The following is a 25,318-nucleotide window of genomic DNA, read 5'->3' on the forward strand; positions in this document are numbered from 1 at the left end:
TATATCTCACAGACATCCTCGGGGAAGGCAGCCCAGATTTTGGAAGGGGTCACAGGGTGAAAGAAACTTCCAACTGAACTTTGTAATAATTTTGACTGGCCACAGACCCTCTTGAGCAGAATCCTGGGGATGAATGGGAACCACTGCAGAAAGGAGTGTAGGAGTCACAGCCAACAGTGTGGGCAGATGAGGAGGGGTGTGGCCTGAAAGCCATACTTGCTTCGTCAGTGGAGAAACTTATAGCCTGGGGCTGGGTCTGAGTCCTACACACAGGCTGCCTGTAGATAAACTTGTCGCTCTTAGTAGAGCACAGCAAGAGCGAGACTGGCCTCACCAACTCCATGGGAGCTGGGTGAAACCTGTTGTTACTGGCTTTCCCCCACTTCCCTGGTGACAGAGGCAGCCATAATTCCCTCTGGAACATAAACCCGTGGGCCCACCACCCCCCTACACTCCAAAGTGGCTTCAGTAAGCCCTGCTCAAGGAGGGTCTGAGCTCAGACCTGCCTATTCCTACCCATACCTGATAGTATTTCTCTACCCACCCCAGTAGTCAATCACAAAAGACATAAAAGCTTGGAATCTTTATGGCCTCGCCCATCACCTGAGAAACCCAAATTCTTAGCCTGGCCAACACAGGGCAAGCTTATATCCCCCTTCTACTCTTGCAGCTGGTGCTCTCTCGAAAGTGCCACCTCCTGGCTTGAGGCCAACCAACTCAGGACATTACAGCAACTCATGACAGAACAACCCTGCTCCAAGAAAGGAGAAAACAAAAACCAATTCCACTGCCTGAAACATCCTGGATAACCAGTGGTCCTGAGTCTGTCCACATGACAGCTTCACTGCTAGCATAACTAGCATTTGAGAAAGCCAGCACACTAAGCGTATCTACAACCAAGGACTCTCACAGAGCCTACTTCACTCCCCTGCCACCTCCACCAGAGCAGGTGCTGGTATTCATGGTTGGGAGACCTGAAGATAGATTGTATCACAGGACTCCTTGCAGACATTCCACAGCAATAACCCAGAGCCTGGTAGCCCCACTGAGTTACCAGACCCAGAAGATAAATAACAATCGCTGCAATTTGGCTCTCAGGAAGTCCCATCTGTAGGGGAAGGGGGAGGGCACCACATCAAGGGATCACTTTGTGGGACAAAAGAATCGGAACAGCAGCCCTTGAGTTCTAGATTTTTCCACTGACATAGTCTACCCAAATGAGAAGGAACGAGAAAAGAAATTCTGGTAATATGACAAAACAAGGTTCTGTAACACCCCCAAAAGACCACACTAGCTCCCCAGCAACAGATCCAAACCAAGAAGAAATCTCTGAATTGCCAGCTAAAGAATTCAGAAGGTTATAAAACTTCTCAAGGAGATACCAGAGAAAGGTGAAAACCAACTTAAATTTTTTTTTAAAAAAAATACAAGATATTTATGAAAAATACTCCAGAGAAATAGATGTCATAAAGAAAAAAATATAGCTTCTGGAAATGAAAGACACACTTAGATACAAAATGCATTTGAAAGTTTCAACAGTAGACTAGAACAAGTAGAAGAAAGAACTTCAGAGCTTAAAGACAGGGCTTTCAAATTAACCCAATTAGACAAAGAAAAAAGAATTATTAAAAAATGAACAAAGCCTCCAAGAAATTTGGGATTATGTTAAATGGCCAAACCTAAGGATAACTGGTATTCCTGAGGAAGAAGAGAAATCTAAGTTTAGAAAACATATCTGAGGGAATAATCAAGGAAAACTTCCCTGGCCTCACTAGAGATCTAGACATCCAAATATAAGAAGCTCAAAGGGCCAGGTGCAGTGGCTCACACCTGTAATCCCAGCACTTTGGGAGGCTGAGGTGAGTGGATCATGAGGTCAGGAGATTGAGACCATCCTGACTAACATGGTGAAACCCCGTCTCTACTAAAAATACAAAAACAAAATTAGCCAAGCGTGGTGGTGGGCACCTGTAGTCCCAGCTACTTGGGAGGCTGTGGTGGGAGAATGGCGTGAACCCAGGAGGTGGAGCCTGCAGTGAGCTGAGATGGCACCACTGCACTCCTGTCTGGGCAACAGAGCAAGACTCCGTCTCAAAAAAAAAAAAAAAGCTCAAAGAGAACATCTGGGAAATTCACTGGAAAAAGATCATCACCCAGGCACATAGTCATCAGGTTATCTAAAGTCAAAGTCAAGACAAAAGAAAGAAAATTAAGACCTGCGAGGCAGAAACATCAGGCCACCTATAAAGGAAAACGTATCAGATTTACAGCAGATTTCTCAGCAGAAACACTACAAGCCAGAAGGGATTGGGTCCTATCTTTAGCTCCTCAAACAAAATAATTGCTAGCCAAGAATTTTGTATCCAGCAAAACTAGCTTCATAAATGAAGGAAAGAGAAAGTGTTTTTCAGACAAACAAATGCTGAGAGAATTTGCCACTACCAAGCCAGCACTACAAGAAATACTAAAAAGAGTTCTAAATCTTGAAACAAATCTTCAAAATACATGAAAATAGAACCTCCATAAGCATAAATCTCACAGGGCCTATAAAACAATAACACAATGAAAAAAAAAACACCGAAGTATTCAGGCAACAACTAGCATGTTGAATAAAACAGTACCTCATATCTCAGTACTAACATTGAATGTAAATGGTGTAAATGTACCACTTAAAAGACACAGAATGGCAGAATGGATAAACATTCACCAATCAAATATCTGCTGTCTTGAAGAGACTCACCTAATGCATAAGGGTTCCTATAAACTTACAGTCAATGGGTGGAAAAAGTTATTTCATGCAAATGGAAACCAAAAATGAGGAAGAGTAACTATTTTTACATCAGAGAAAACATACTTTAAAGCAACAACAATTAAAAAAACGTGGGACATTATAAAATGATTTTTAAAAAATCAGTCCTACAGGAAAATACCCCAGTCCTAAATATATATGCACCTAACATGGTAGCTCCCAAATTTATAAAACAATTATTACTAGACATAAGAAATGAGATAGATGGCAACACAATAATAGTGGGGGACTTCAATACTCCATTGACAGCATGAGACAGGACATCATGACAGAAAGTCAACAAAAAAATGGACTTAAACTATACCCTAGAACTAATGGACTTAACAGATATTTATAGAACATTCAACACCCAACAACTGCAGAATATATATTCTTTTCATCAGCACATGGAACATTCTCCAAGATACGCCATATGATAGGCCACAAAACAAGTCTCAATAAACTTAAGAAAATTGAAATGATATCAAGTACCCTCTCAGACCACAGTAGAATAAAATTGGAAATTAACTCCAAAAGGAACCCTCAAAACTATACAAATACATGGAAGTTAAGTAATCTGCACTTGAATGATCTTTGGGTCAACAGTGAAATCAAGATGGAAATAAAAAATTATTTGAACTGACTGATAATAGTGACACAATTTATCAAAACCTCTGGGACACAGCAAAAGTGGTGCTAAGAGGAAAGTTCACGGCATTAAGTGCCTACCTTGAAAAGTCTGAAAGAGCACAGATAGACAGTCTAAGGTCACACCTCAAGGAACTAGAGAAACAAGAACAAACCAAGCCCAAACCCAACAGAAGAAAAGAAATAAAAAGATCAGAACAGGACTAAATGAAATGGTAACAAAAAAAATTCAAAAGATAAATGAAACAAAAAGCTGGGTCTTTGAAAAGATAAGCAAAATTGGTAGACCATTAGCAAGATTAACCAAGAAAAGAAGAGAGAAGATCCAAATAGCCTCAATTAGAAATGAAATTTCTAATTGATATTACAACCAATACCACAGCAACACAAAAGATCATTCAAGACTGCTATGAACACCTTTATGTGCAAAAACTAGAAAATCTAGAGGAGACAGTTAAATTCCTGGAAATATATAACTCTCCTAGATTAAATCAGGAAGAAATAGAAACTCTGAACAGACCAATAACAAGTAGTGAGATTGAAACAATAATTTTAAAATTACCAACAAAAAAAGTCCAGGACCAGATGAATTCATAGCTGAATTCTATCAGGCATTCAAAGAAGAATTGGTACCAATCTTACTGATACTGTTCCACAAGATAAAGAAAGAGGTAATCCTCCTTAAATCATTTTATGAAGCCAGTATCACACAAAAACCAAAACCGGGAAAGGACATAACCAAAAAAGAAAACTATAGACTAATATTCCTGATGAACATAGATGCAAAAATCCTCAACAAAATGCTAGCTAACCAAATCCAACATCATGTCAAAAAGATAATACACCATGATCAAGTGGGTTTCATACCAGGGATGCAGGGTTTAACATATACAAGTTAATAAATGTGATATGTAACATAAACAGATTTAAAAACAAAAATCATATTATCATCTCAAAAGACACAGAGAAAGCATTTGACAATCCAGCATTCCTGTATGATTAAAACCCTCAGCAAAATTGGCATAAAAAGGACATACCTCAAGTAATAAAAGCCATCTATGACACACCCACAGCTAACATTATACTGAACAAGGAAAAGTTGAAATCATTCCCCCTGAGAACTGGAACAAGACAAGGATGCACATTTTCACCACTTTTATTCAACATAGTACTTAAAGTCCTAGCCAGAGCAATTAGACAAAAGAAAGCAACAAAAGCCATCCAAATTGGTAAAGAAGAGGCCAACTGTCGCTGTTCACCGATAATATGATTGTATACCTAGAAAACCCTAAGGACTCATCCAAAAAGCTCCTAGATCTGATAAATTCAGTAAAGTCTCAGGTTACAAAATCAGTGTACAAAAATCAGTAGCACTGCTATACACCAACAGTGACCAAGCTGAGAATCATATAGAGAATGCAATCCCTTTTACAACAGCTGCCAAACAAAACAAAACAACAGCAACAACAACAACAACAAAAAAACAAAAAAATCCCAAAACAACAGCAACAAACCTCAAAAAAACAAACAAAAACCCTAGGAATATACTTAACCAAGAAGGTGAAAGACCTGTACAAGGAAAACTACAAAACACTGCTGAAAGAAATCACTGATGACACAAACAAATGGAAACACATCCCATGCTCATGGATGGGTAGAATCAATATTGTGAAAATGACCATACTGCCAAAAGCAATCTACAGGTTCAATGCACTTCCCATCAACATACCACCATCATTCTTCACAGAACTAGAAAAAACAATCCTAAAATTCATATGGAGCCATAAAAGAGCCTACATAGCCAAAGCAAGACTAAGCAAAAAGAAGAAATCTGGGGGCATCACATTATGTGACTTCAAGCTGTACTACAAGGCTATAGTTACCAAAAAAGCATGGTACTGGTATAAAATAGGCATGTAGACCAACAGAACAGAATAGAGAACCCAGAAATAAAGCCAAATACTTAAGAGCCAACTAATCTTCAACAAAGCAAACAAAAACATAAAGTAGGAAAGGACACCGTATTCAACAAGTAGTGCTGGCAAAACTGGCAAGCCACATGTAGAAAAATGAAGCTGGATCCTCATCTCTCACCTTATACAAAGATCAACTCAAGGTGGATCAAAGACTTAAATCTAAGAGGTAAAGCCATAAAAATTCTAGAAGATAACATTGGAAAAAACTCTTCTAGACATTGGCTTAGGCAAAGACCAAGAACCCAAAAGCAAATGCAACAAAAACAAAGATAAATAGATGGGACCTAATTAAACTAAAAAGCTTCTGCACAGCAGAAGAAATAACCAGCAGAGTAAACAGACAGCCCACAGAGTGGGAGGAAATCTTTGCAAACTGTATATCTGACAAAGAACTAGTATCCAGAATCTACAAAGAACTTAGATGAATCAGCAAGCAAGAAACAAATAATCCCATCAAAAAGTAGGCAAAGGACATGAATAGAGAATCCTCAAAAGAAGATTTACAAACAGCCAACAAACATATGAAAAAATGCTCAACACCACTAATTATCAGGGAAATGCAAATCAAAACCACAATGGAATATCACCTTACTCCTACAAGAATGGCTATAATTTAAAAATAAAAAAACAACAGATGTTGGCTTGGATGTGGTGAAAAGGGAAGTGTTTTTCAATGCTGGTGGGAATGTAAACTAGTACAAGCACTATCGAAAACAGCATGGAGATTCCTTAAAGAATTAAAAGTAGAACTACCATTTGATCCAGCATTCCCACTACTCGGTGTCTACCAAGTGGAAAAGAAGTCATTATATGAAAAATACACTTGCACAAGCATGTTTATAACAGCACAATTCGCAATTGCAAAAATATGGAACCAGACTAAATGCCCATCAACATAGAGTCTTTTATCTACACATTGGGTACAGTATACACTGCTTGGATGATGGGTGCACTAAAATCTCAGAAATCACTAAGGAAGTTTTCCATGCAACCAAACACCAACTGTTCTTCCAAAAGTATTGAAATAAATGTAAAAATTAGCAAACTGAGTCAATATACAAAAAGGATAATCATGACTGAGTAGGGTTTATTCTAGGAATGCAAGTTTGGTTTAACATAAGAAAATCGGTGTAATTCACCATTTTAACAAACTAAAAAAAAACCATATGTTTATCACATAAATGTATAAAAGACATTTGAAAATCTAACATTAATTCCTCACAAAGACTCTTAGCACTTTTTCAATTTGACAAAGGTTATTTTTGAAAAACTTACAGCAAACGTCACACATAATGGTGAAGGACTAATTGTTTTACCCTTAAAGTCAGGAACAAGTTAAGAATGTCTGCCCTCACCACTTCTAATCAAAATTGTACTGGAGATTTGAACCAGGGCAAAAAGATAGGAAAAGAAGTGAAAGGCATCCAGATTAAAAAGGAATAATTAAAACTTATCTTTTACTCACAGACAACATGACTACCTATGAAAAAAAAACTGATGGAATCTACAAAACAGCTACTAGAACTAATATATACAAAATTAATATACAAAATTTAGTTGTATCTCTGTATAATAGCAATGAACAATCAGATTGAAATACCATCTACAACAGTACAAATATGTTAAATACTTATAGATTAAATCTGACGAAAGATATTCAAGACTTCTACGGTGAAAACTACAAAACATTTCTGAGAGAAATTAAAGAAGACCTAAATACATGGGGAGATATTCTATGTTCGTGGGATATTGAATCTTTAAATCAGTTCTTCGCAAATTCAGTAAAATCCCAATCACATTTTCAGGAGAAATTTTTATAGAACTTTAATTAATTGATTCTAAAATTTATGTGAAAATGGAGATAACCTAAAACAGCCAGGGCAACTTTGAAAAAGAACAAAGCTGTAGGATAACACTAACTGATTTCAAGATTAATTATTGTAAGATTGTTTTTTTTCTCTCTCTCTATTGCCCAGGCTGGAGTGCAGTGGCATGATCTCAGCTCACTGCAACCTCTGCCTCCCAGGTTCAAGTGATACTCATGCCTCAGCCTTCTGAGTAGCTGGTACAGGTGTGAACCACCACGCCTAGATTTTTTTGTATGTATTTTTAGTAGAGATGGGGTTTTGCTATGTTGGCCAGGCTGGTCTTGAACTTTCAGCCTCAAGTGATCCGCCCACCTTGGCCTCCCAAAGTACTGGAATTACATGTGTGAGCCATTATGCCTGGCCTAATTATTATAAGATTATTGTAATGAAGATAGTGTAATATTGGTGCTAAGGTCAACAGTAGGTTAATGGAATAGAATAAGAAAACTCAGAAATAAACTCAATGTATAGACAACTGATTTTTGACAAAGGCACATGGCAATGTAGTAGAGAAAGAATAGTCTTTTCTCTCTGAAACAGTTGAATATCCATATACAAACTTTTAAAAAACCCAATCCATACCTCATACCATATACAAAAATTAGCTGCAAATGAATCATAGACTTGAATGTAGAATTCAAACCAATATAACCTCTAGAGAAAACATAACATAGGAGAAAATCTTTGCGACCTTGGGTGAGGTAAGATTTCTTAGAAACAAAATTAAAAGCACAGTACATAAAAGAACAAACTGACCAATTAGATGTCATCAAAATTTAAAACGTTTTCTTTTTGAAAAGTACTGTTAAGAGAATGAAAAGACAAGCTACAGACTGGGAGAAAATATTTGCAAATTACATATCTGACAGAGGACTTGTTTCTACAACATATTTTTTTAAAACTCTCAAAACACAATAATACAAAATAAAAAAACTAATTAAAAATAGGCAAAAGGTTTGAACTTTCCAAAATAAGACATCACATGAAATGACACTCAATCTCATTAGTCATTAGAGAAATGCAAATTAAAACCACAATCAAATACAACTACACATCTATTAGAATGACCAAAACTAGAAAGATTAAGCATTCCAAGTGTTGGTGAGGTTGTGGAGGTGCATTCGCACCGTGGATACTATTCACCAACAAAGAGGACTAAACCACTGATGCGTGCAACAGCATGGATGAATTTCAAAATAAACGTGCTGAGTGAAAGAAGCCAGATCAAAAAAGATAAATACTATTTGATTTCAGTAATATAAAATTACAGCAAGTACAAACTATAATGACAAAAATCATATCAGTATTTGCCTGTGGTTGGCAGAGTAGAAAGGATGGGAGTGAGAGGCACGTGGGAACATGGAAGCTTGGGGAGCAATGTGTCATGTTCATTATCTTGATCGTGGTGATATTTTTATAGGTGTACGTATAAATCAAAGCTTTTCAAAAAGGATACTTCACATATATGTAGCTTATTGTATGTCAATTCTATTAGGTTGGCACAAATTACTTTTGGTGCACAAATAATTGCAGTTTTTGCCATTACTTTAATGTAATTACTTTTGGTATGATTACTTTTGCACCATCATAATACCTCAATACAGTAGTTTTTTTTAGAAAAAACTTAGTGCACCTTTCAAGTTAAACAGAAGAATACGAATAATAGAGTAATAACTAACATCTCCAGAGAATCAGGAGGCGCCTGCACTATGCTAAGCATCTGTTTCTCTATCTGTCTGTCTTTATTTTATCCTCATAACAGCCTTATGAAATAGATGCTCTTCTCATCCCCTTTTCACAGAGGAGGAAACTGAGGTTACATAATTTTCCCAATGCCACAAGGCCAGTAAGCTGTAGAACCAGCGTCTGAACCCCGGCAGCTTGCTCCAGAGCTTGGACTCTAAACCACTGTAGGTGTCGATTAATTTTCATGTTTTGCTGTCATCATTTCCAGGGAAATATTGCCAGAGAAGCTGCATCTGAGGAAGCTTTAACAGCAGTCCAAAGTGGAAATGTTAGTGAATCAGAGGTAGGGTTTGAGGAGGGCCTTTGCGTGCCCTCTAGCCACCCCATGGGTTTCACACCTTTCTACTTCAGAGGATTTGTGCCCTTTCCTCCTCCCAAACTGCCTGCCTGTCTCCACCAGTTCACACCTACCACCTCCTTTAGGACTTGCTGCACCAAGCCTCACCTCCTTACCTCTTCCCCTGCTATGATTAATCTTTTTTTCTGTATCCTCTGCATGGCCTGGACTGTAAGTTGCATTTTCTACATAAATTATTTGCAAAAATTTTAGTACATACAGCTTATCTCTCCTTCCCATTGCCCCAAAAGAAAACATTTTGGAGAGGCAAGACATTTGTAAGAGTTTTCTCTGTATCATATGCACATACATACACTCCTGTCCGTGTCTAGGTGTGTTATTAATGTATGTCATTTACATGCATCTCAGGATTTTGGAAGTCCTCCCTCCTGTTACAAATTCAGGCCAAGGGGCATAGCATCTTCCACGAGTGCAGTGGCTATCCCTGGGGACTTCACCATCTTTTGTTGGTTTCCCTTCAACCCGCCCATGCCTTTGCAAGTGGTCTGTTTACCACTCCATTGGAGTGTCCCTTCTGTTCCCTGCCAGAAGCCTTGCGGTTCAGGAAGAGATTGGCAGGGTCCTGTGAACCCTGCTCAGGATCTCAGGCTTTTCCTAAGAAGCAGAGGAGGGTGTTATAGGCTTTTGAGTGGGAGGTTGGTACAATAAGGCATTTTCATTCCCTGATGATGAGCACAGTCCTGGAATTTCAGTAGTTTCCCAAGAGCCTCTTGGTGATGGATGGACTGACTCAGCAACAGAAGCCTAGAGAACCCTTGAGAAGGGAATGGAACATGGGGCTTAGTCATATCCATAGAGGCACTGGGACAGATTCACTGAACACTAAGCCCAGACACTGAAGTTCTGCCAGAGGGCCAGGTTCTCCAACCCCTCTCCTGTCCAGATTCTGACCAGTGAAGGAGTCTACCCAGAAGTCAGCTAGGGATTGAAGTACCCCTTTCTCATGGCTAACACTGAACCAGAGAACAGTTAAGCTAGGACCGAGAACACAAATGGACTTCCCATTTCTCCTTACTGAATTAAATGCCCCCATGTGGTTGTAGGCAGGCCTCACCTGTGGGGCAGGGTCTCCCCACTCCCAGCTAATTGCATGGAGGGGAGGAGAAAACACACAACCTGGGAGCAGGATGTGCTGCCAGAAAGAGACAGCACAATGCAGACACAGGGTCCAGTTTTTGAATCTCACATTGGCATATGCTGTTGGTGCCCCACCCATATCCTCTAGCACTTATTCTTCCTGAGCACTCTGTGAGGACGAGGACTGCAAGTGCCTGGTCTTTCTTCCATGCCATGTTTGCAGCAGGGCAGGCTGTTTGGGGAAGCAGCCATCAGCCAGTGACTGAAGGGATTGGAGAATCAATTTGCCAGCTCCTTCACCTCTTAGATGGGACCACTCTGCACTGTGTTCTCTAGGCTCCTGGAGATCCAGGTGGGGATGATTCACCATAGTCACCCACATCTTGAAACACCCCATGCTGGCAGCCTCCCCTTCCTCACCTCGCACACCACTCCTCTTACAGAATTTCCTGGCTTTGCTCCCCAAGTAAACTACTGACTCTCAGACACTTAATTCAGGGTGTGTTTCTGGGGCAACCCACACGAGGAGACTCACTGACCAGTTGGTCACTCCCTGTGCCCTAGGGAGGAAAGTCGGGGTGTAGAAGAGGAGAGCAGTTTTCTCTCTAATATTCCTAAGAGGGTAGCCATTCCCTTATGAACCCAAGCAAGGATGTGGATGGAGGGACAGGATGCCTGCCCCCACCACTGCATCAAACATGTTGGAACCCCAGAAGACACCTGAGTCAACAAGGTGGATTGATCTCCTATTTTTATCTCCTCTCCCTACCAGAGAAAAACACTGAAATGACAGTAGAGGAATAAAAAGGGCACAAATCCACAAAGATGAGATGGAGAGGAGATATTGGAAGATAAGCACTTTAAAAATATTGAGAATAAAAAAATCAATGGAGGAGTTTACACTGGCTTAGCACAGCTGAGGAAGGTGAAACTCAGGCATCTTTATGGGAGGAGAGACTGGTGAAAAGTGTGTGAATTCTGCACAAGGCTGAAGACTGGAGGTTTGCAGAAAGTGGGGTGAGGAACTGGGCTGAAAAGCTGGGCAGTCTGATGTGGAGTGACTGGAACACTGGATCCCTGCAGACTCCAGTTAGGTTATCAGCCACACCCCAAGTGAGAGGATGAAATGACTGTTCTCTAGAGAAATTGAACAGAGGCTGCTGCTAATTCAGATTTAGCCTGTGCTGCATGGGTGTTGTAACGGTGAAGGATAGAGAACAGACAAGTAAGTGGAAGTCTCCATTTCAAATAGAGGAATCCACAGCCCCTCCTCCAGCCACGCCCTCTCAATGCCAGGAGCCAGGCCTTGTATTAGTTTCTATTGCTGCTGTAACACATTACCCCAAACTTGGTGGCATATAACAACACAAATGTAATATTTTGCAGTTCTGGAGGTTAGAATTCCAAAATGGGTTTGAGTGTGCTGAGCTTCAGGTGTAGACAGGGGCGTGTGTTCCTTCTGGAGACTCTAGGGGAGAATCTGTTCCCTTGCCTTTGCCAGCTTCTAGAAGCCACTTGCATTCCATGCCCTGCATCCCCTTCCTCCATCTTCAGAGCTGGCAGCGCAGCATCTTCCTCCCTCTGACTTGGACCTGCTGCCTCCCTCTTAGCAGATCCCTATGATTCCACTGGGCCCACCTGGATCATCTAGGAGCATCTCCTCATCACAGAACCCTTCATGTGATGACATCTGCAAAATCCCTGTGCCCTGAAAGATAACATACTTACAGGTTGCAGGGACTAGGACCTGTAACATCTTTGGGGGCCACTGTTCCATCTACCACAGTCGCCCATACAGGATATTGGAGAACTTAAGTCCCCAAAAAACTGACAGGCCCAAAGAAAATGCCTTCAGATAATGTCACTGAATATGGCCACCCAGTAATAATGCCAGATCTCTGCCTGATCACCCCATGAAGTGCCCCAGTTAGCCAGTGTCTGTGGAGTTTTGCCCCTCAAGCATGTTGCTTTTAGGAAGCTAAAAATGTGCTCTAACAATATAAGGGCCTAAATGATGAACAAAAATGACAAAGAAAAGACCTGGAACTTACAAAATAGGAGCTGCAATACAGGCAGGCCAGCAGAGCTGCAAGTCCAGATTAGAGGGGAGAAAAAAGGAAGCTCATATATTATCTCAAATGCCTGATCATTTGGAAAATAATAGTGACCAACACTTGGCAAATCTGGTAAAGGAAGTGAAAAACTTAGGAAACCAAGTGAATAAAAACTAAGCACACAGATGAAAACATTGTCATATTACACTACTTTGCTCAGCAACAACAGAACTTACACATTCATATTAGTGTAAATACTTACGATTTAACCCTGAATTGTGATGTAATTATCCTGGGGGATAAGATGTGGGGAAGAGGGTAGTATAAGAGGGATTAATCTAGCCACTGCATCAATATCCAATAGGAAATTCTAAAAACTAATGAATTTAGAAATAGCACCATAAGCATATTGTTCAGAAATATAGAGGTAAATATATACCCAAAGAAATGAAAAGGTTGAAAGTTCTGTTCAATGAGGGTAGAGACTTGGAAGGAAGAGAATTGCTGATTTTCTTAATAAATGTTTGGTGCTAATATTATTTTAAATTTTTCTATATGCATGTATTACTTTGATTTAAAAGAACTCCATGAGGGATCTCAAAGGGAATCATCTTCTGAGTTATGACACCTATTTAGATGCACCTAAACCAAGACAGAACAGCCTCAGCCCTGGCTTTTCAGGTGGCTGTGGTCCATTGGACCTTCCTGGGCTCCACCTCCCCACCATAGTTACTCCCAGGACCACCTGAGCAGTCCCAAGATCCGAAAATTCTTGTATCACAATGAAAACAGCTTTGGGGACAGAGGGATTTTGCTTCCGGAGTTATTATAATATGTGTATAATACTATCACGCTCTAATCTCTACCCTGGGATGCAGTTAAAATATGGACCCTATGTCAAAGGCCAACTGAAACTATTTGTCTTGTGTGAGACCTTCATGTGAGAACTAGTTTTTTTTTCTTTATTATTATTGTTTTTTAAATTTTATTTTAAGTTCTGGGTTATGTGTGCAGAACGTGCAGGTTCGTTACCTAGGTATACATGTGCCATGGTGGTTTGCTGCACCTATCAACCCGTTTTAAGCCCTGCCTGCATTAGGTATTTGTCTTAATGCTTAAGGCATTAAGACAAATTAATGCTTAAGACATTAAGACAAATTAAGGTATTTGTATTAATGTCTTAAGGCAGGTTTTAAGCCCTGCCTGCATTAGGTATTTGTCTTAATGCTCTCCCTCCCTTTCCCCCCCACCCCCCGACAGGCCCCAGTGTGTGTTGTTCCCCTCCCTGTGTCCATGTGTTCTCATTGGAGAACTAATTTTTAAAAACATTTTATGAATTTTGAGTATCTCATTAAGAACCTCTCCTTAAAACCAGGCCTGGCCCAGGATGAGTCGTTTCGGATGAGACAGTCACACCTGTCCTCAGAATGGTGTCATGTAGAGACAATGCAGCCACCAGCCCACTAAATTACAGGGCATTGACAGGATTCTCATTGGCTCCTCCTGTCTCCTTGCTCTAGGACATAGAAAAACTTAGTGACATCTCCACTGGATATGCACAGGATCACCACGTCAGCAGTAGGAGCTTGGCATCGCTCATACTGCCTGAAGAGCCCGTCCACTTCCGCCCCATCTACAGGGGAGCCTCAGCTGCTTTTTGTATTCAGCTGTTTTGTATTGATGAGAAATACGAAGCAAGGCAAGTACTGACCTTCTGGCTGGCTGTCACAGTGACACAGTGAGAATCTCTTCTGGCATTGGTGGCCCAACATTTTAACTTTACAGAGCCAGTAACTTCCAAACCTGGCCCACATCCTAATCTCCTGGGGAATTTTTAAAAACCACAAATTCCTAAGCCCCATCCAGAGATTCTAGTCCATCAAATTTTAACAAGAGCTACAGAAGTGGGCTAGAAATCTGGCCCACCTATGTAACAATTGGGAATCTGGAAAATTATCACTTACATAACCACATGCTGCTCCCATTCTGTAAAGTTTGCATTTCTTGGAGAATTTGAATTTGGGTTACTGCTTGTGTAGAGTCTTTGGTTGCAAGTAACAGGAAATCCAACCAAACTGGCTTTGAAAAAAAAATTGAATAATTGCCTCACATAACTAAGGATAACTCCAGTGGTGAGACTGTTTTAAATATGGCTTGATCTAGGATTTATTTAGATAACCAAATCAAGGGCCAAGTTTCTCTCTCTACCTCTTCACCCTGTGTGTTAGTCTGTTTTCATGCTGGTGATAAAGACATACTCGAGACTGGGTGATTTATAAAGAAAAAGAGGTTTAATGAACTCACAGTTCCACGTGGCTGGGGAGGCCTCACGATCATGGGGAAGACGAAAGCCATGTCTTACATGGCGGCAGGCAAAGAGACGATGAGAGCCAAGTGAAAGGGGTTTCCCCTTATAAAACCATGAGATCTCGTGAGACTTATTCAATACCACGAGAACAGTATGGGGGAACCACCCCTATAATTCAGTTATCTCCTACAGGGTCCCTCCCACAACACGTGGGAATTATGGGAGCTACAATTCAAGATGAGATTTGGGTGGGGACACAGCCAAACCATATCACCCTACTTCCCTGCTGTTGGACCCCTTCTCAGAGGAGTGCCCCATCCTGGGCCTAAGACCACTGACAGTCTCAGTCTGCATCAAAATCCGGTGAGAAGGACTTGCCAGGATGGGCCCAGCTTTTTCCAGTCAAAGTCTCATGAGGCCTGACAGGACTGTGTGTTCATTCCTGAGCCAACGGCTGTGACAAGCCCATGCCACAAGGAGATGGAGAAGATGGGCTCCATCCCTTAGCTCATGCTCCATGCTGAATCTGCAGCTGGAGTCTCAGCCACATGGAATATCTGAGCAGGGCATAAGTTGACACCCAACAGCAATCCAGGGCTACAGCAAGGAGGAGGCATGCATGGTGCTGGGCTTTGTCTAAAGCCCCGGCGCCCACCAGACCTCACAGCCACCCACCCCGCCCCTCCATAACACCCACATGTTCAGTGCTTGCTGTTCTCCTGTGGTCTGGACACTGGACACTGCCCTCAGTGCCTGGATTCCACATCTCCTTAGCACCCACTCCTCATCTGTTCACAGAACCATCTCGAAGAGGAAATAATTGGTCCATTTTGATGGAGTGGAAAGCTCTAGAGTGTCTTTTAGATAACCAAGAATAGCTGGACAGTTCCTCTTCAGAGGATCTGTTTAAACATGTTCCCAATCTCCCAGCATCCCCTGTTGTACTGTAACTTTTTTCATCTTGAGTTTTTGGCTTCTATGGAGATCTGGGACATTGAAAAGAAATTCTTTTTATTCTAATTATGTTATAGACATCTAAAACCTTGTAAAGCCTTTCTATATTTGTTGCTTTATATTTCTTTTATCTGTACATTTAAATATGATTGTGCTTAGAGTATACTTTTTGAATTTTGAAACAGGAATTTGGTGACCCAGTGTGGTTTGCCTATGAATGTACATCTGCAGCTAGTCAGAAAATCTTCAACAGATAAAAGGGAAAAAGATCAGAAGCAGCCTATAATATTTCCCACCTCTCCTCTTAACTCTTCCAAAACAGAAGGGAAGGATCGGAGGCACAGAATGACCAATTTTGTGTTGGCTTTTCAAATGCACGGAGATTATTAATTGATGTGAAAGTGCCTTCAGTTCTACAGAATACTTTATTACTGACATATGAAGCTTGCGACTTATGCACCCCATTAGTGTTCACCTAGACACACATTCTGACTAGTGGTTGGCTAATTGCTGCCCGAGGGGAGGGAGCTGTAAATCTCTGTAAATGTCCACTGATGTTGCATTTGCTTGCAGGGCACTGACAGTGCTTACTGTCTTGTTTACAGGTCGCTGGATTTTATGAATTTTGTTTTCAGTCTTTTTTCTGTAAGTACATGCTGAATTTTGAGAACTGATTTTGTAAGCTTAGAGAACTTGCAGAAAAGTAAAATGCCATAAATTTATTATGCTGTGAATGTTGAGGTTTGTGTTCGGAGAATAAGGTCAAATGGCATGTCATGAGCTCATAAAAATAGAAAATATTGTCATTTTCAAGATTTTTTAAGTCATGCTATTTTAGCAGTTCTCTTTAAATGCAAAATTTCTTTTAGACATAGCTTTACCAGTGTTTTATCAGAATCAAATCATTCATAGTAATATATGAAAATGTTGGAAATTAAAGTGAATGACACTGTTACGTTATTTTATAGATTATATTGGCTCCAAGTATTCTGAAACCATCATATTGCTTTTCTGAGGGTAGCAAAGTAGGGACTTGTTGATTTTGAGGTTGGCATTTCTTTCCCTACTAGTTCCTCAGGCCTGACTTCATGCCTGGCTTGTAGAGGGGGCTCAACCCACATTGATGAATGGGCCTGCAGGCTAATATCCAAGTACAAAGAAGATTCTCCATGCCAGGGTGTCCCAGGCTTCTGCCTACATTCTTGTCTCATTGTTGTCTAGGGATGAAGATCTAACCGAACTCTTACACTTCTTTATTGAAGGAAAGAAAATGAGGAAGGAAGTTTTGAGGGACAAAATGCATTTTTATAAAGACAGGCCTGTTAATTAAGTAAAGTCAACGACTGTACTTCTCCAGTTGACTGATTTCAAGAAAGATATCTATTGCTTTACTTTTCCTGGATACTGTTTCTAATGAGGCAAAAACAAGTATAGTTTAATTATTTTGTCTTAAAACTATGTGATGTTAGGTTTTATTTCCTCATTTATTATTATAATGAAGCTTTATAATAAGGCAATATGTTCTCCATCATAATTTTTTAAAATTGCTTATTAAGGCACTTTCCAAACAATGTAGATTACCCTGAACGTAGGATTTACAAAGTTGGTTTCCCTCAAAAACTCCTCAAATAAATTTCGCTAATTTTAATTATTTTCTGCTTTAACGTCCATGTAAACATAAATCTTTAACATTATAAAAGTAATGCTGGCTTTAAAAAGGTAATAGAGCTGTTTACATTTCAATTCTATTTGACTTCGGAACATGGACGACAGGAAAAAAAATAATCTTGATTGCTTCATCCTTAATCCTTCAAATCCAAGATGAAGCAACTCATTATAGTTAGTCTCTCCCTCCCAGAGGAAGTCCACCCAGACTTGGCACCCAGTCCTTATTTTCAACTTGAGTATTTCAGCAACTTGACTCTCAGGTTCCCCAAAAGGAGTCTTACTAATTTGCTAAAAAGAAGAAAGATAAGGTCAAACAATGATTCACTCCTTTGAGTTGCACAAGTGTCCCCAGGGTTTTGGATTAGCACAAGTAATGCCTTCACAGGGTTCAAGAGGAGGCGAGATCCCAAAGGGACAAATTAGCTTTAGGAAGAGCAGGCTGCTTCTGCAGGGACCTGGCAGAGGATCAGGCAGCTGCGTGAAGCTCAGATAGCCTAGAGCAGCACTGTCCAGACAGGGAGTGTGAGCCACACTGGTAATTCTGAATGTTCCGAGAGCCACAAGGAAAAAAAAAAGAAAAAGGAACAGATGAATTTTATATGATAATATCTTTTATTTAACTTAATATGCCCCAATCCTTTTTTTAAAGAGATAAGGTCTCACTTTGTTGCATGCAATGTCACAATCATAGCTCACTGCTGCCTCAAACTCCTTGGCCCAAGGGATCTTCCTGCCTCAGCCTCCCAAATAGCTGGGACGTGCCACCATGCCCAGCTAATTTAAAAAAAAATTGTAGAAATGGGGTCTCGCCATCTTGCCCAGGCTGGGCTCAAACTGCTGGGCTCAAGTGATCCTCCCATCTCGGCCTCCCAAAGTACTGGGATTACAGAAGTGAGCCACTGTGCCTGGGCAAATTTAATCATTTCAACATATAATCAATATGAAAACTTACTACTGAGCTATTTACATTCTTTTTCTCATACTAAGTCTTTGAAATCTAATATATATTTCACATTTATGGTACATCACAATACAAGTACTAAATTTTCATCAGAAATAGTTCATCTGTATTTGTATGTTATAAAATTTACAGTTGGATATGTAGATTCACATAATCCAAGCACACATAAAACTTTTCCAGTAATGGAATTAAATATCCATTTTTTTAATTTAAATGAGTTTAAATGAAATAAAATTTAAAATTTAGTTCCTCCGCCAATACTAGCCACATTTCATTGTCTGCTGTACTGACAGGGCAGGCCTAGAATAGATGAATGGCAGCCCTCAGGACATGCAAGACCTCTTATGTCTGCTAACTAAACCCACTGCCTGGGTTTAGTCATGCTTATGGATCTGTTCACCCAACTGGGATCATGTCATGATAAAATACGTACACATTGGTTTATGGATAATCAGAGAATTTTAGAGCCAAAAAAAGTCTGAAGTATCATCCACCCATCTCGCAAGAGGAAGGGACTACTGGTGTAAGGTCACTTAGTAAGCAAGGGGCCTTTGCTAGGACACCATGCTACGTCATTGACTTGGTGACACAAGTGAACTTGCATATACAAATTGTCTTGGTTTAAAAACTACTTCCACAGAAGAGTTATGCTGAATGACTGCCATTGTTTATAAGATTCATTTATTCAGGTTTCAGTGAGACACAAAGATACTTTTTCCTTGCTCTTGTAGTTGCTTATTTCCTGAATTTTATGTGATTATTTTCCAAATTATAGGAAAGGTAATTTGAATATCCTCTCCTTAATCAACACATTTTGCTTCTATTTTTCTTGGTGTTTTTTAGAGGAATTTGTTTTTTGATTAATTTTTTTTATTCTTTCTCTGTGTCCTGGTTTTTGATGATGTTAGGATAAGAACTTCTGTGTAATTTCTCTGCCCCATCTCACCCCCGAGTTCATCCTCATCCAGAACTTCGTGAAAATGGTCCCTTTCAACACCTGCACCCTCGAGCAGGACCTCTACGTCTTCCACCGGGCTGGATTGCTCAAGTGAGTAGACACATGTTTGGCCACACAACAATCCATGAAGTTACAGAAGAGAAGGGAAAAAGGAGCTCCCTGCTATTTTAATTTAATAACTTATTTTAAAGATCATCTTTTATTAGAAGAGGGCTTGATTAAGTGATTTTAACTAATACATTTAGAGAAAGAATGGCACTTGAGAAGAGATTTGTCCTGTCAGATATTAAAACATAATATAGCTCCACAATAATCAAGACAATGCCATGTTGACAGATTCTGTAGGCAGAACAATGTAACACAAGAAACAGATCTGGTATAGTAGGAACTCAGATTGTGCAGATTGATCTTTTTATGTGAGTGTGTGTATATAATACATTCATGACAAAGTGTGTGTCACAACAGTGGGAAAAGGAAGGATTCTTCTGTAAATGGTGGAACAAAATGAAGGTAGAAACTTTGTTTATACTCTATCATAAAATAGATTCTCAGGTGATTAAAGAGTTAAAAGTAAGTATTGAAAACATAAAAATTAGAAAATATATTTACAGTGCTAAGTTCTGTGCCAAGTTCTGGGAACACAATGGTGAACAACATGTAGACATGGTCCCTGCCTTTTCAAGGCTTATGGACACACAGAGTGTAAAACTGCAACTGTGATGGGAGTAACCAGTGCTGGGCATGTGGTACTGAGCATGGAACACTGGGAGAGTTGGCCCAGCCAGAGGAAGCTTTCCTGAGAAAGTAATATGGAGTGCTGGATGAGGAAAGTGAGTGAAGATTGACCTTTATCATGTCTCAGAATGGGAAAGTTCTTTTTAAAACATGAAAGAAAAAAATTAAGGTGTCTTATACTGTACCAAGTTTTTTGAACCACCTGATTTTATTAAAATGTAACTGACCGACAGAAGGATGTTTTAAACAAATATGGCAGACAAAAGGTGGGTGTATTTAATATATAAAGAGCTGTAATGAATCAATAAGAAAATCACTTAATACCTAAATAGAAAAATTAATAAAAGGCATGACCAGACTGTTTTTACAGGAAAAAACAAAAAACAGTGTATATTTAATATCTTCTATCTTATTTTTACAAAATATTCTGAGGCTCATCAAACTGCGCGCTAGAAATGAGTGCATTTTATTGTGTGTAAATTAGACCTCAATAAAGTTGATGCACAATCTTCTGATGAAAGGTTTGGTAGAGGAGTGTCAGAGAGCTTGCTCTGTAATTGCTGTGTTAACCTTTTGAGTGAAACTTTGAGAAACATCCTAGATATTCACTTCATAATTAGGGACTGGTTACATTGCATAATTAGGGACTGGTACATTATGATGAAGATTTGAAGAAATAAAACCAGATTTCTGTATCCTATGTGGAAAGATATCTAGGATGGTGAGAAAAACAGTCAAACATTAATAGTACAAGTACTAATAGTAATGATAATTAACATTTATTGAGGGTTTATAGTGTGCCAGGCGCTTTCTTAATAATCACTTTCCATGTGTCTACAACTCACAGTGACCTAATTAGTTAGGTATCATTATTTCACAGGTAAGAAAACAGACACAGAGAGGTTGAGTAACTAGTCCACAGTCCACACAGCAGAAAGTGGCAGAACTGAAATTGGAACCTAGGCTGTTAGCTTTACAGAGCCAACTCATGACCACCCCATATATTGTTTCTCTACATGGTGTGGTCGGTGTAATCCCATTTGATTGTTGTAAAGTGTTCATAGGTAGCAGTCAGCACTAATGCTAAACTGTTGTATCAGAGTGACCCCTAAACACAACTGCCTTGAGCCAGTTCTGTCTCTGTCCTGCAATAGTCCAGACATGAGCACATGGTCTAAGGAGAATACCAGCTTTTTCCCCATGAAGTTGTCCAGGAACCGAAGTTCCTTCTCTTATTGCCCCTCCATTCCATAGAGCAAGGATTACCTAACATATCCAGAGAGAAGCATGAGGTCTGTGAATTTGGATGGAAAGGAAAGCTACATCTTTATTCCAGTAACCTGTAAGTGAAGTTTAGTGTGTCCTTCCATTGTGACTGGAGCTAGCAGGTCTCATAGTGTTAGCAGAAACCATGACTTCGTAGCCAGTAGAAATGTCAGATGTTTTCGTTGTTGCAGATGTCTCAAAAAATCACATAATATTTACCCTACTTTGAAATTTCAGTAATTTTATTCTCAACCAGAATTTATTATTTAATGCATTAACAAAGAGGCACAGGCATTACTGTAACACATTTTTAAAAACATTTTGCTATGTTTCAATATAATTTATAATCCTTTGTGTTTTATTTTATGAATGTAGAAACATTTGTCTGGGAAGGAGTTCATAGCATCACCAGAGTGTCAAAGGGCTCTGTGGCATGCAAGAGTTTCAGACCCACGGCCAGAGTGGACTTTTCTTCCTTGTGCTCAGAGCTAGCTCGGAGCTCCGTAGCCACATTGTAGCCCACAGGGAAGGGTGGAACGAGAAATGGAGGAGGGGAAACACTTTCCTCTTAGGGGACGTGAACCACCTCTGTTCATATTATGTGGTAAGGAACTTGGTCGCATGGCCCTACTTAGCCGCAAGGGAGCCTGGAAGATATGTTGCTGGTAGGTTGGGTATGTGCCCAGTAAAAATCTCAGTTGATTCCTTAATTAAAAAGAAGAGGAAAAAGGATACTGTGAGAACATTATGTCTAGTTTTTATCTTGTGTATGTATAGAAGTTCTAAAAACGTACATAGGATTTCATTAACCTTATATGCCTCTGGGAAACAGGACTGGGAATTGTAGGTGAAGATGGTGACTGACTTTTTGCATTATGTCTATCTGTTATGTTTGATTTTTTTTGTTTTAACTAATAAACTTTTTTTTTGAGACGGTATCTCACTCTGTTGCCCAGGCTGGAATGCAGTGGCACAGACGTGGCTCGCTGGAGCCTCAACCTCCCAAGCTCAGGTGATCCCCCCATCTCAGCCTCCCAAGTAGCTGGGACTACACCTGGCTAATTTTTGTATTTTTTTGTAGAGACGGGGTTTGATCATGTTGCCCAGGCTTATCTTGAACTCTCCTGGGCTCAAGCAGTTCACCCACCTTGGCCTCCCAGTGTTGCAGTTACAGGCGTGAGCCACCACACCTGGCCAATAAACTTTTTTTCCAAACAGTAGTTTTAGGTTTACAGCAAAATTGAGCAGAAAGTGCAGAGAGTTCTCACAAGCCCCTTCTCCACCACCACACACAGACTCTCGCATCATGAACATCCAGCACTAGACTGGAACATTTGTTGTAATCAATGAACCACCACTGATGTATCATTATCACCCAGTGTCCATAGTTCACATTAGGGTTCACTGTTGGTGTTGTACATCCTATGGCTTTGGACAAACGTGTAATGACATGTATCCACTGTTATGATAGCACACAGAATAGTTTTACTCTGCTAAACATCCTCTGTGCTCTGTCTGTTCATCCCTCGTTTCCCACAACACTGTCAACCACTGATCTTTTTACTGTCTCCATGATTTTACGTTTACAGAATGTCATAAAGTTGGAATCCTGTTAGTAACCTTTTCAGATTGGCTTTTTTTTTCACGGATTAATATGTTTTTAAGGTTCCTCCATGTCTTTTCATGACTGGCTAGCTCATTTCTTTGTAGCCCTGGATAATATTCCGTTCTCTGGATGTACCACAGTGTGTCTACCCATTTACCTACTTGAAAAACCTCTTGTTTGCTTTCGAGTTTGAGCAGTTATGAATAAAGCTGCTATAAACATTCATGTGTAGGTTTTTATGTGGGTGTAAGTTTTCAGCTCATTTAGATAACTACCAAAGAGTGCAATTGCTGGATCCTATGACCAGAATATGTTTAGTTTTACAAAAAACTGTCAAACTATCTGACAGAGTGGCTGAGCCATTTTGCATTCCCACCAGCAGTGAATGAGAGTTCCCGCTGCTGCACACCCTTGCCAGCATTTGGTGTCATCAGTGTTTTGGATTTTGGCCATTCTAATCAGTATGTTAGTGGTACCTCGCTGTTTTAATGACATGTGGTGTTGAGCATGTCTTCATATGCTTATTTGCCAACTGTATATCTTCTTTCATGAGGTGTCTGTTTAGGTCTTTTGCCTATTTTTGAATGGGTTATTTCTGTTGAATTTTTAAAAATCAGTGGGTGTGCAGTACTTTTGTGATAGAAAAATGTAGTTAATTTTTTCTACACTGAGATTTTAAATTGTATTATGATTCAAGTAGAATTTTAAAAAATGTACTTTATACTCCGCATTCCTAAATGCATTGGTGACTTTTTTTCTTGGAGTTTTCACTCTGAATAAATCCGATTGAATAAAGACACTGGAGATGGAGAGCAATGAGATGATACGAATCTGGGAAGGAGTCATCGGTCTGGCTATAGTAGCGGCCTTGTTCTTAGTAGCTTTAATTACATAATTTACAGTCGTATTCATTTCTTTCACACTCTTTTACTATGTCCATGCATTACTTTTCTTAAAAATAAAATCTAAATCTTTTAAATGATGAGTCTTTCCACACTTGTCTGGGAATTAGTTTGGTTGCAGTGGGGCCCTGACTTTTCTTCATAAGCTTTTTCAGTGCCAGCTTCATTTTCTCAAATCACTTGCATTTAAAATTGGAGCACATGATGTATACCTGGGTTCTTTTCTGAAATATTAAAGACTCAGAAGCTGAACTAGTTTTTGTGTCTTTAACAAGTCATGTGTTGTCGCAGTTGCCACCTGAGCCCTCATCAGGAACCCTCCTTCACAGCCTCCTCCAGTTTGTCGCCAGCGCACCCGCCAGCCCACACCAGGTTCCCTGCCTGTGCACCTCTGTAGCTTCTCTGAGTGCCATCGTTGTGCCCATCGCCTTTTTCCATTCAAGAAGCTATGCACGGTCCCGTAGGGGAAGACATCCCTCGAAACCCACACGCTTATCACCATTAGGGGTGCACATGGCAGTGGGCAGTTGTTTTCAACAGAAAGCATAGATCTCCTCTTTAATTCTTTAAACCGTATTATAAGCATAAAAAGCTGTTAGTGAAACCACCCATTTAATGTTAAAAATGGTGGCTTTACCTGTCAATATTGCTCAGTTCCTATAGGGGGTACAATATCGTTCTTCCCTTTGCTCTTTTAAAGTCCGCACTCCTGCACCCTCTCCAGGCAGCTGATCGTTGCTGCAGGAGTGGAGGAGAGAAAGGAGGGTGGCCAACCTGAAGAGGCTCCTACACAGATGAGAAGGGAGAGCAACCCCCACCCTTACACCCCAGCAATGTTTGTATTAAAAAAAAATGAGCATGCTAACAAATGAATTTGATGGAATTTCATGGCACACAAAATGAAGTCCGGAAATGTGAGAGGGGGAGCGACCTTAAAGAAGACTCCATCACCTTGCTGGGTTCCTGGCATCAGTTAGCCCGAGGTGGCAGTGCCTGCACAGAGCCTTCCCTTTCTGTCCCCGCGTCCCCGTGGCATTCCCTTTAAGTACTGAGATGTTTCCAGTCAGTCCCCTGCACCTGCAAGTCAGCCAGGGATGCAAGAGGAGTCCAGGTGCAACAGCCAGGGTCCTTTGTAAGTCAGGGCACTATCCAGTGATGCTCAGTGACATTGCGCCCTTTGTATCTGTGAGGACTCACACCTGGCTTTTAGAAAGTGAGGCTTTACAAGAGCTTGTTTGTCCCTTAAAGAAGGCCATCAGGGTGCACTGGGCGTACGGCCACCGTGGACCGTGGAATATTCCTCCTTCTTGCTCCTTAGCACCTGGCTTCCCTTCTCAAGTTTACCTCATTTTACTCAAGGACAGTTCTTTCTTCATATGCTCTTCAGTTCCACTGCAAGTGTGGTCCAGGGATCGGCAGCAGCAGCATCTGCTGAGACTTTGCTA

General features: G+C 40.2%; 1 protein-coding gene across 1 annotated transcript in view; it reads left to right on the plus strand.

Moving 5' to 3' along the window:
* The window catches only part of CFAP61 (cilia and flagella associated protein 61), a 313,628-nt gene that overhangs the window by 103,659 nt on the left and 184,651 nt on the right, over positions 1–25,318 (plus strand). The window contains exons 10-13 of the mRNA XM_063659455.1: positions 9,235–9,309; positions 14,036–14,214; positions 16,383–16,422; positions 19,315–19,454. Coding sequence (XP_063515525.1) covers positions 9,235–9,309; positions 14,036–14,214; positions 16,383–16,422; positions 19,315–19,454 — 434 coding nt within the window. The remainder of the gene's footprint in view (positions 1–9,234; positions 9,310–14,035; positions 14,215–16,382; positions 16,423–19,314; positions 19,455–25,318) is intronic.

This window comes from Pongo pygmaeus, chromosome 21 (genome assembly GCF_028885625.2).
Source record: "Pongo pygmaeus isolate AG05252 chromosome 21, NHGRI_mPonPyg2-v2.0_pri, whole genome shotgun sequence".
Classification (NCBI taxonomy): domain Eukaryota; kingdom Metazoa; phylum Chordata; class Mammalia; order Primates; family Hominidae; genus Pongo; species Pongo pygmaeus.